General features: G+C 37.9%; 1 protein-coding gene across 7 annotated transcripts in view; it reads right to left on the reverse strand.

The window, feature by feature from the left end:
* The window catches only part of PTER (phosphotriesterase related), a 64018-nt gene that overhangs the window by 7903 nt on the left and 43223 nt on the right, over positions 1-12892 (reverse strand). For all 7 annotated transcript variants that reach the window (XM_081058052.1, XM_081058053.1, XM_081058054.1 and 4 more), the window contains one exon: positions 4946-5086. In XM_081058052.1, coding sequence (XP_080914178.1) covers positions 4946-5086 — 141 coding nt within the window. The remainder of the gene's footprint in view (positions 1-4945; positions 5087-12892) is intronic.

A 12892-nucleotide genomic window follows, 5' to 3' on the forward strand; every position in this document is an offset into this window, starting at 1 on the left:
AGTTGGCTAAAGGACTTTGCTATTGTCCAAACATCGAATCCTCTTTGCTTTGTTAAATGCTGTAATCTGTAGTGTGCGTCACCTCCCACAGCCACCATCTGTAGATGTCTGGACTCTGGGCAGTGTCTGTCGTGACTTCCGTGGGTCTCTGATGGCAGTGATGCAACTTGGAGACAGTGCCTCTTCTGTGGCATTTGCTAGATTGTCTTGTCAGACTCTAGATTCCCAAATGGATCTAGGTATCCTTTTTGTTTCTATAGAATTTCTTGGCATTCTAGTGCATGAGTCATTTAATAGCTACTACAGTAAGCAAAATGGGGGGCACGCCCTAAAAAACTCAAGCACAAAGCCCTGCCCTCTGAGAACATGCATTTTAAAATAAATTATAATTGAACATTAGATCACATGTTTTCAGGTCAAAGGGACACAGGTGCCGGAAAAGAAGACCCGACCAAGGCATTTTGTCTAAAACTCTGCATTCATGTCACATGCATCCCATGTGTGTCCCATAAGAACACGGAATGCTAATTGTGCCACCACAATTCTTTGCCACCTTAAAATTTCTGTAATGTCCACAAGTTCTGATGTGAAGTTACTTTTGGAACAAACTCTCTACCAGAAATTAACTAAGAGAGTTATGTGATCACTTATGAAGGAGAGAAAGAGTTGAATACATAGTACTGAAACTTAGCGTAACAAAGCTTGCTTCACAACCAAAATGGAGTATTACATTACAGGAAATTTTAGGGTACACTTTCCCCCTTATGTCTTCTGAGCATCCCCCCCCCAAGTTTTTGTCTCTTTTCTTTGAGGGCAAAAAAAAAAAAGATATCTCGTTACTTACAGAGGCATATTGTATGGATAAACAAATTCCTGAAGGAGGTCTTATGTCATAGCCTGAATTACAAAGCTATTGAATTGTGAAGTAATATGGAAAGATACTCATTGGAAAATGGGAACCCTTAGAACTCATTAAGTCAAGAATCTGGAGACTAGTTGTCTCATGAGAAAGATAATGTCATATGGCTCTAGAAACAATTATATCCAGACTATCTAGAAAATTGCCTGGTCACTCCTAAAATGAGCTCATCTGTCATGCTACGCCATTGTATGGAAGAACAGTAGTTCCAGAGATGCCGCCAGAAGGAAGGAACTACTACAGATGAGAAGACAAAAAATCATAGTAATTATAGAAATACAAATGAGTTAGTGTTTTGCAAACAAATATTAGAGAGAGACTGCAAAGTGTGAAAAGGAAGAGATATAATAAGATTTGAGAAATGGAGCATAAGATTGAAAACAGGTGTTAGACACAGAATTTCTGGTGCTGAAAACCAGAGGTAGGCAGACGCGTGCTTGTATATTATTGCACTTCAGAGCTTTAAGACTACTAGGGCTTAGGGAAGGACTGCCAATGAATTGTGGAAATCAAGTGCCCAAGAGGTGAGGAACATGGGTATTGGGGCATACACACCCAAAAGATCATTCAGTAACTACTGTGAGCTGACCTGAGTTGGACGGTCTAACCCCTGGTTTTAATTTAAGGATGTATATATAGGTATATGTAAGCGTGCATATAAATATACACACACATAAACACATACACATATTATATATATATATGTGTGTGTGTGTATATATATATATATATATATATATATATATATATATATATATATATATCCATACATCTAGAATGTTCACATTTGGTACAATGAAAGCTGACAAAATTAAATTCTTGTTCTTGAATTAATAACCAAAAGGAGCTAAGAACGAATAGTGGGGGAGCTGTTGGTCATCTTTCCCCCATATCATCTGCATAAATTCCTCCTCTGCAGATCCCCTCTCTCTTATTCCAGAAGGTCTTGCAGCCCCATGGAAGGCATAGGGGTACAAAAGATACACGTCACTGCCACAAAGGAAGCAGGTCCTGGGAGCTAACTTACTATTTCTGAGATGAATTATAAAACATGTGTTGAGGATATTCATCAGGAAATCATGGTTTTGAGATCATGAAAGATGATGAAAACCTACCATAGCACTCCATTTTAATTCCAGACAATATTCACCTCTGAATACGGCATAAGCTAGTAAGGCCCTAGGGAAAACTGCCTGTATTGAATGAGGCTTCTGGACAATAATTGAAATCATAAAATTAAACAAAGAAATAATAAATCTATCAAAATGGTTTGAGTAGGAAAGAAGGAAGGAAGGAAGGAAGGAAGGAAGGAAGGAAGGAAGGAAGGAAGGAAGGAAGGAAGGAAGGAAAGAAGGAAGGAAGGCGAAAGAAAGAAAGACCTAGCTTCATTGGTCAGGACTTCAGAGCAGTTTGCTTATGCAGAGCTGAGTGTCTCCAGTTTTACATAACTAGTGTAACATTGATCAACTAGCTCTCTAATGAAAATAAACTGGAAGTATATTTTACTGTGAGTGAAGTCATCGAGGGGAGCCAATACACAGGGACAGCGCAAGGCACACAGATATGAAGGTCGACTTCTCAGGGGAAAGATCCTCAGGCTGTCCCAGCTGTGGCCACAGCTCAGGTTCTTCCCCTCATCCCCAGGGTGCATATGTTCAATTATTGCTACTTGAGCCTCATAGTTGCTGGACATCATTTCTCTACCAGTTTTCTACACTCATAACCGTATTCTGGTCATTGTCATCATGGAGAACTATTTCCTCTCCGAAATGTCAATCTTCAGTTTCCCACTCTGACCACCAGTTACATCTTTCTACTTTGTCACTCACCCTCTTCTACTATCTGTATTCATCCATTTCATTAAAGCTTCTGGTTATTTGGCATTGCTGCATATTTTCCCATTTCTCTCTCTGTTTTCTTCCCTCCAGCTTGGACCTCATGACCTTCATGTCAACCCCTCCCTTATTCCCAGGGCTTTCGACCATGTTTCAGACAGAATCTCAACCCCCCCCCAACCTCTCCAACTTTTCACTTTTTTGTTCCTACTCACAAAGCTTCTTTGGTCCTGCTACCAAAATACAAAACATTTTTGAGAAAATAATCACCAAATCATGTGTGTCTTGGTCCGCATATACAGCCATGGAGTCATGATCTCTAGCCTCCACTGGGTCTTCCACAGACAGTCCCTCGTCATATCTCTTTCATTCACTCGCCATCCATTCCCAGCCTATATCCTCCTCTACAAGGTCTGGTCCTGCATCTACTCCTTTCTCAGGAGATGACTGTGTGTATTTCATGGGCATGTTAGAGAACATATCAGGCTGTATGTTCTCAGTTTCCTGTTCCTCCCATCAAGACATTTATCTGTATTCATCCCATTACTTGCCTCTCCTCTTCTCATTTCAATGGAGAAAGTATACCTCCTTTCAACCAACTTTCTATCTGCCTCCCAGATTCCACCTATTTGTCTTCTTAGGAGCCTTGCTTTGTATCTCTTATCTCTCCAGATTTTTTAAAGTTAACATTGACTGACCACTTCCCTATTCTGTACCAGACACTCAGCTAAAAACCTGGCATATTTTGTTTCATATAAATTCTGTAACAATGCTGTAGAATAGGTACCACTTACTTCCATGAATTCTCTCTCTCTCTCTCTCTCTCTCTCTCTCTCTCTCTCTCTCTCTCTCTCTCTCTCTCTCTCTCTCTCTCTTTCTCCCTCCCTCTCTCTCTCTCCTCTTTCTCTCTCTCCTCTTGCTTTCAGCCACATAAACATTGCTCAACTCCTAACAGAACCTTCCCTTGATCCTGTCTTGTCTTCTAGCTTTAACCCTATACCCCACTTCCCGTTAGTGCCAAGCTTCTTGAAAGTAAAATCTCCACATTATCTCTCTCTCCTTGCCTACTTCTTCCTCAATCCTTTTCCACCAAGACTGCACTTACTGATTGTGAAATAAGAACCTTCTGATTGTGAAATCCAATGGATTCTTTTCAGTCTTTATCTCAGTTGTTATCCCACCTCTTGCAAGTGTTCAAGCCTTTCTGCTCTCAGCATCCTTCTTCACCAACTTCCATAAAAACATGTTTCCCTGATATTCTTATCACTTTGCAAACTTTTCAGCCTGTCCTTTAGTGACTGTTCCTATCTCTTCAACGTGTGTGTTCCCCAGGGCTCTGTCCTCATTCTGCTCTCTGAGTGATCTCATTTATTCCCACACTTCCAGCTATCACATACAAACCAACAATGTCTAGATTTATGTCCCAGTTCAAGTCTCGACCCTGAGCTTCACACTCTTATCCAAGGGCCCCACTGGGTAGCAACACGTAGATATTCTCAAACTAAAGTCATTCTTGTCAATCTCAAGTTTCTTTCTCCTCCCAGGTTCCCTAACTTAGTGCAATCGATGTTCATATCACCATGTAACCAACACAAACCAGGTAGCCATCTATCCTTGATTCCCCAAATCCTCCACTTGGTCATAGAGAATGACTTGTACAATTATTTGCTTTCACCACGTATTAGACCATTTCAAAAGGTTGGATTTTATATGGTATTGGGTCTTTAGACATTATATTTACAACACGTAAGTTGCCATCAATTCTTTAGTGAATATTTTTAATAAAACATTTCAAAACCTCATTGTATGACATTATGACTTGAGCATGGTCAACCTGGGAAAGAAACAGCTAACGTCACTAGGGATAAGAAGAGGAAAATGTCTTCTGTTCTTTTATTGTCATGGCAGGGGTTGAGTGTTATCTGTTTCTTGTCAGCTAGCTGCCCATCTACACTAAAGTCTCTGCTAAGCTTTTGCCAATTTAGGATGACTCGTTTTCTTCTTGAAATAACATATAGAGATTTTACTCCCTGAAACAGTGTTGATGTGTTTTTTTCTGCATTTTTTTTCTGTATTTTTTTCCTCTGGTTCTGCCTGCTTATCATTTTCTGAATCTTTGCTAATACCCACCCAGATATGAAAATCAAATGGGCTGGTAAAAGGGAACTATGAGAGATTTAATCATATTTACCTTCTAATTCTTTTATTGTCATCGGGCATGTCGATATCCGGGTTGAATTGGTAATGAAGGAGTTCGGTACCAAAGAGATCATAGTCCAAGTAACAGCCAAATTGAGCAAACTCCAGTAGTTCCTTCTTATCAAGTATTGTCCTAGAGACAATAAGACAGATGTGTCATTATTATCGAGAGCCTATTTTCCACACACACAGATTAAACGTTTTAAACACATTATGCACTGAAACATAGTTTAAGTAACAGAACTTTTGAATTGGCTCTTAGGATGTGACTAAAAAATATAAGTGCACTGTGTTACCAGAAATGAGAGAATTTACCCATCCAAAAGGGAATTTCCCTTTTCAAAGTACTTGGGAACTATAGACATTTTAATGATGCTACCTACCATTACTCAAAAACAACTTTGTAATTTTTCTACAGAATCCTGTCTTCAGGATATGGTCCATATGAGTTTGAAAATCCTTAGTGGGACGGTTGTGAACTGTAGAAACTATCAAAGACATTGGGCGTGGTGAATTAGGTAAGGAAGAGTAACCTGCGTAAGACCTGAAGCTAAGGTAAGGTAATAGGGTTCTTTCTTGTGGAGATCATGATGTGGTTCTAAAATTCATTTCAAAGTCTGTGTGAATATCATTGCAATTTTTTTAAAGGGGCGATACTCCTACAGATATTTCTGTTCTGGTGTGCTTATTTCTTTAAGTACAGTGCATTACTTTACAATGATTTTTGTGGCTATCTTCTCATTTCAATCAAAGTCACAGTAAGAATGTCACTACTTATGATGTAAAGCTATGTAAATGAATGGGAAAGGAGAAAATTGTAAGTAAGTAGACAGTAAATAGCCAGAGGAGTGGAGTCTGGAGCAAGAGTAGATGATCTCAAGAAATTTCAATTATAACAAATAAAAAGGGAAGCATTAAGTTAGCCCCCAAATATGATGGTAGAAATAAAAAAGAAAGAAAAATAATACATTCTACCGAAAGACAACAAACATGGAAACAATGTGAGGGAAAAATAAACCCATTAGACATTGTGTAAAGGGAATTAAGGACCTAGAAAAAGGAAGTGATTATTTGGGAGCCAAGATTGGTCAGGAGAAGAGTTAGAATGTCAGACAATCATTGTCTTATTAAGCTTTAATCTGCTTTAATATACTGTTACTTTGGCAACTCCATGATACAAGGATTAAAGTACTATTTTATGTCTATAAATCTGCTTTTAAGAGACCAGAAGTATTTTCAAAGCAAGCCATAGGAAGACCAATTAAGCCTCTGTGTGTCATGAGTGCAAAAGGTTTCTGCTGTCCTGAGATGCTTTCCGGGAGTCACTATTGACTTTCACTCCAAGCAATCGTGTTGTAGCTGGCTCCTTTTTATTCTTCTATTCACCAATTTAGCATAACTTATAGCTCACAATGTTATTTTAGGCAGGAAAGCTAAAATATCTTTCCTTTATACTATAAAATACACATTAGTTCTGTGCTATCTTCTATTAATACTACTCCTTTTCCATCTTCTTTCCATGGAGACCAGCTTTTGCCTCCAAAATTTCTAGGCTAAAAGTTTGTGTTTTTCTACTCTTATAGTAAACATATTCTGTTTTCCCCAATGAGCCATACGTAAAAACAAAATTTACACAATTAAAATAACATAAGGGGGAGGAGATGAGTTTAGTATTTTTCCTTTTGAATCATTTCATTCAGTCTGTTAATTACCAATATAAGCTTAATTACCAATATAAGCAAAGTACTGGCAGATGGGCAGAGGAATGGTGGTACCAATAACAGGTTGGATTAGACTCTTATTTATGCTCCTAATACCTGTTTCCTTCAAGGCCTAAAACCTTGAGACTGAGTTTCCTAAATGTTAAGTGATCTATCAAAGAATATATTCAATAAAAAGTACATGGTAAATGAAAAACCATAGGAAAATCTTTGGTCCCAGATCCAACTGAAAACAATAAATAAAGTTGCTTATCATAATAACTGAACATTATGAGAACTTACTGTGTGTCTGGCATCATGCTAAGTGCTTTATATAAATTTATTATCTTACTTAATATTCCCACAATTCCATCACACTGTGATTCTACAGATGAGGAAACTGGGGTTTAAGACATTAGGTACTTGAGGTAATCTGCTAAAGTATAAATTCATTTCAAAGCTAGAATCTATTCTGTTAACTATTATATACTATATGACTTCTCTTTTCATTTAATCTTTTGTACTCAAAAGATATTTCCAAAATTACATTGACTGTGCACATCATATTTTTTCATTTTTATTTTGAAATTTAATTTCCTCCCCACAGTACCCTCAAATTGAACTTTAAAAAATGGGAATTTACCATCAAAGGGGGTGATAAACCCCAACAGTAAGAAAGGATTACTTTGTGGAGGTCTGTAATTGCTAGTTCAGAGAGTAACCATCAGTTATTTCAGACAATTTGAATGACATTGTCAAAGGAGAAGGAACTATTAATCATGCCATTGCTTACCTTCTTACTAGGAGCCTGGCAATGCTCTAAGCCTCTTACACACAAGGAGTAAGGGGCACATATTAACTGTCTTCTACCACCAGGTCAGTCCTCTCTCCTTAAATCCAGTCTTGCATGTCTCATTGCCTTGTCATCTCTACTTGGGTATCTAACAGACAGCTCAATTTTAACATGTCTCAAACTGAACCCCTCATCTGCCATCCTAAACCAGACTTTCCAACACCCTTCCCTATCTCGGTTGATGGTAATTACCATCCATCCAGTTGCTCAGGCCCAAAACTTGCAATCACCCTTGACTGCTTGTTTTCTTTCATACTTCACATCTAGCCCACCAGGACAGACTTTTGGCTTGATTTTCAAAATATGAGCAGAATCCAGATAGGTCACCAACACCCTGCTACTTTTCTTGTCCAAATCATTGTGATCTCTTGCAAGATCCCTGCAATAGATCGCCAACTAATTCTCCTCTCTTCTACGTTCCTTCTACTACAGTCTATTCAAATACAGCTACCAAAGTTTATCTTCATGCCCAAGTCAAATCAGGTCCATCCTTTGCTCAGAACCCACCAATGGCTTCCCATTTCCCTCAGAGAAAAAGCCAAGGACTTAGAGTGCGTGGTCTCTTTAGAGATGGTCTTACAATAGCCTCATCTAAAAGAGGAATGGGGAATGTGTAGGGATCCAGATCTCTAGATGTCAATTATGTATAAACGCTACTCACATTATCAGTGTTATCTGAAGAATATCACCACAGGTAGAGGTATCTTTCTAGAGGAAGACTAACAGATTCCATAAGATTTATCTACACATATAAGTTTCAAGAGTAACCCCTGGAATTCTTATTCTGTGGAATAGCATATAGAAAGGAATGTGACTTTGAGGGAAATGGCCCCTCTGTAAAACACTTACAAATTTTACACACATATGTAGGGGAGAAGATTTCTTCAGAAGAGAAGCAATTATGCTTCCATTTGGACATTAGGAAAATGCACTTAAAAAAGGAGGCAGACAAATTTGCTATCATTAAGAATTATACACACACATACACACACACTCACACTTAAATTTTATTTTTTTACTGACATTTAGTCATATGACACCCTCTGGATAACTGAACATTAGTGTGTAGGAAATTAAGAAATGAATTCACTTAAATTCTCCTTACTGAAATACCAAATTGATGGGGAGAAAATAGTGTTAGTGATCATGAATATTTTTCACAGAGAAGTCCATAGAGAAGTGAAAAAACTAGAATTTGGTATTATATGTTAATGAGTGGTAGGAGGGGAGAAGCAGGTGAAGCAAGACTAATAAAACACTTAATCATCACCAGGTATTGAAAGCAGCCCTACCCATTTAATCCTTACAAATACTATATGAGGAAAGTATGATCGTCCCCATTTATAGATGAGGAAACTCTCAGAAAAGATAAGCAACTCAACTTCCAAAATGAGGAGTTGGGAATAAACCCAGATTGCGTTTGTCTTCAGAAACCACGCTTTTAGATCGCTCTGCCCCTTTGGTGATAAGAGGATCCACCTACCCACCCACAGCTGCTCCATTTCTTCTCACCAGCACTTCCCCCTGGAGAAATCCACCCCATTATAAAGACATCTCGGAGCACCCTGCACCGTGAATGTCTAACAAGGTGACTTAACCACAGGAAATTGGCATTCAGTTGGATGACTTCCAGGGACTGTCAAGGTGCCACTGAAGTTGCATTTATGCAAGTGACTTTTTTTTCACTTGGAGAAAGGATTGACCCCAGATGTCAGAATTGTTCCGTGGGACAATGTACTCCACTTGACGTCTTTCAGATAAGGATTAAACAGAGGTCCTGCCCCTCCCAGGCATCAGTGATCTCACAGCACTTCTCCTATGAGTGGAGGTGTCAACCTCAGCCAGTTCTGCTCATTCAATATTCTTTTATCCATAATAATTATGTGCTTTCTTATTCCAATCTTCCCCAGGCTTTAAGGTAAGTATTTTTCACTTTTTGCTCAAAACAATCAGTGAGGCAATTGTGAGATGCAAAAGACCATTGCATTTCACACTGGAGAAAGTTCCTTCTTCAAGGTGGATGAAGTGATTGCAATGTCATTTGTAAAATACCTTGGGATTTCCCAGGAAGAAGAGAGATTTTTGTATAAAGTATTTGTTCTTGGCATTCCTATTACATTAGTTCTTCTGTTGCGTGTTTTGCACTTTTGCTCCTCATCTAGTAAATAAATTCTCTCTATATAAAGAACAGGCATAAATTTATGACAAACGTATTGCCCTTAGCTAAGAAAATGGTATCTAAAGTGATTTGGCTACCTTTATTTTCAGAATATGGTTATCATTTTCTAGTGTTTTCAAGCTGGCACTAAAAGGCAGGACATTTGATTCTCTTTTTCATACCTCTTTATATTCTAGATCTTATCCAAGTGCTGAGGGGTTTAGTTTAATGTCAAAATGCACTCTGAGTGAGAGCAAGGAAGTCTGTATGAAGTGATAACTTAGACAAGGGTCTGTGGGTTATTTAGGTAGAAAGAAGTAAGGAGCAGAGGAAAGGATGTGATTCGTGGGTGTGATCAAGAGGATAACAATGCCTTACATCTGTCTTGGGCTTTACAGTTTTAAAGAACTCTCAGATACATTATTTCATTTCATGCATTCCAACACACTCTCCTGAATTAATTCAGCAAACATCTACTCTCTTATACTGTCACCTACCATGTGCTCGCCTCTGTGCTGGGAATACAGATACGAATAAGAAATGTAAAGTGCTATCTGAAGGAACTTAAAGTCTAGGGAAGGAGATAGATATTTAAACTAACAATTGCCACTGAATGTGTTGAAAGCTTTTTATAGTACAAGTAAATACAAAGTATTATGAAATAATGAAAGGAGTGACTCATTTGAGGTGAGTCTTGAAGAAGACTATTCAGATAAAAGTTGGTGGCGTTCAGGTGTTGGGTGAGGGATGGACAATATAGAAAATAACCACTTGAGAGGCAGTAAAAGAGCTTGTCGTTCCTTAAGTAAGGTTGTAATTGTCAGAGCTAAAGTACATGAAGGAAGAAGCATCATCTATCGCTCCATCTATCCATCCACCCATCCACCCATCCATCCGATATCCATCCATCCATTCACCCATTCATCCATCTAATAAGAAGTTGCTGATCATCTACTTACCATGAGATATAAGCTAGAAAAACAAAGACAAATAACACACAGTCCCATCCTTCAAGAATTTCAGTGTCTATGAGGGAAAAGAGACATGGAAACAAATAATTGCTTTACAGACCTTACTCAGTATAATAATAAAAGCTCTACTAGGAATTGGGCTGGCAAAAAAAAAGGAGATGGCAAACACTGCTTGTCTTGTTCAGGAAAAGCTTTGTAGAGAAGAAAACCTCAGATGAGCTGCATATTGAAGAAAGATTCTGTCGAATAGATAAGGGAAAATGGGATATTCCAGCAGAGGGACTAAGTTGTGTGAGAAGAAGCAAGTAAGAACAATCAGCACAGGACACTCAAAGTCATGGTCAGTTTGGCGTTAGCCCAAATTCTGTGTGTGTATTAGAGACAATGGGAGATGAGGTGGAGGGATGGGTGTGGGATCAAATAACCAAGATGTTTGGATTTTTTGCTGAGGATGAAGGGGAACAAATAAAGGGCTGTAAATCAGAGTGGAGGGATGTAATCATATTTGCATTTGGAAAGATCAAAATGGTGACAATGTGGAGACTAGATGAGGGAATGGCTCCTGTTTGGAGACTACTACGATAGTGCAGGTGACAAACGAGGGCCTGAATTAAGTTGACAGCATAAGGATGGATAAGAGGGGTTGTATACTGAGCTCTTAGTGCGGCAGACAGGTTTTACCATGTGTGGGTGCAGGGAGGGAGGAATCGAAGTTAACATCTGGCTGGGTAATGCTGTTGTCAATACAGAGAGCAGCGGAAGAGTAAGCCATGAGGCTGTGTCCCCATCCTGATTCTCCTTATGAGAATCAAGCCTGTCTTGGGCAGTTGATTAGATATCGGTGTCATGAAATGATACCAAGAATGTGGGAGAAACAGGTTCTGAAACTCATAATGAACCAGTGAAATAATTATGCCACATATTAACGGTATTCCATACATGAAGAAACTAAAGCTCGGGTCTTCTAAGTGATCAAGAACCCAGGTATTCCTACTCGTAGTCTAGTGCACTTTCCAGTATATTGCACTGTGACTTGGTTGCAGTTCATCCGCCATTCTTTTTTTTTTTTTTAATTAAATTTATTTGGGTGATAATGGATAGGAAAATTATGCAGGTTTCAAGTGTACGTTTTTGTAATACATCATCTATCTATCACATTGTGTGTTCACCTCCCAGAGTCAGTTCTCCTTCTATCAGCCATTCTGACCTGTGAATTCCTGGGCCTAGAAGGGTGAGCAGTATGAGGGCAGCTCTAATTTGAGACCAGACTAGCAGGGCCTGAAACATGGAGAAACACAGAATATAGTCAATGCTAAAACTTATGAACTTGACCAAATATATTTTTAATTGACATTCAAATACACTAATAAATGGATGCTTATATACAATTGACTTATTCCAAACAATGTTGATTTTCAATGACTTATTATTATAAAAATGTATTGACACCCTTCACCACTGAATTCCTCATATAAAACCAATGGATAGTTGTACAGTGTTATGGGGGATTCTTTATTATTTTATGAGTTTTTCAACAACTACTTAAAAGATTTACTGAACTCACCTAGGACTATTCATGTAATAATCTAAAATGAATTTTAAAATATTTCTAATGCAATGTTTAGAAGAAATTAATACATAAGTTACTATAATTTAATAAAGTAAATGTTGATATAATTCTAAAACACTATTCATGTATATTATACTACTAATGGCTCCATCATAATTATAAAACCTGAAAAATTAATCAATAAATTTCAATGAATTTATTTTAATGTCAAAATAGAAACTACTAAATAGAATGAGGTAAGTTTTTAATGTGTGACTTCATCACTGTCTATGGTTAGAAAGTATAATTTGTTACTTCAGTGAAATATTTACCAGCAGCCTTGGTTTCACACAAACTCAAAACCATCAATTAGAATAGTGTATTGACATTAATACACAAGTTTATCACCATTTATGTAGGTATTTTAAAGATTTATTCGTTTTTTTATAGGATTCTTTCTGAGTTAAGGTATTACTTTTATGGAATAATCTTTTCAATATTAGAGAGCAACTAGGAATGAAAAGTAATAGGAAAATAATTCAGATTGCCATGCATTTATTTTATTCTTCATTATCTAAACACTCATTTTACCCCCTCATTTTCAGTTCTCTGACTGCTTGGGTCCATACCACACAGACATGTTTAATGACATCACAGGAAGGGATGATGTCATACTTTCAATATTATGACTTAAGTGTAGGCTTCAGC

This window comes from Rhinolophus hipposideros, assembly GCF_964194185.1.
Source record: "Rhinolophus hipposideros genome assembly, chromosome: 1".
Classification (NCBI taxonomy): Eukaryota; Metazoa; Chordata; class Mammalia; order Chiroptera; family Rhinolophidae; genus Rhinolophus; species Rhinolophus hipposideros.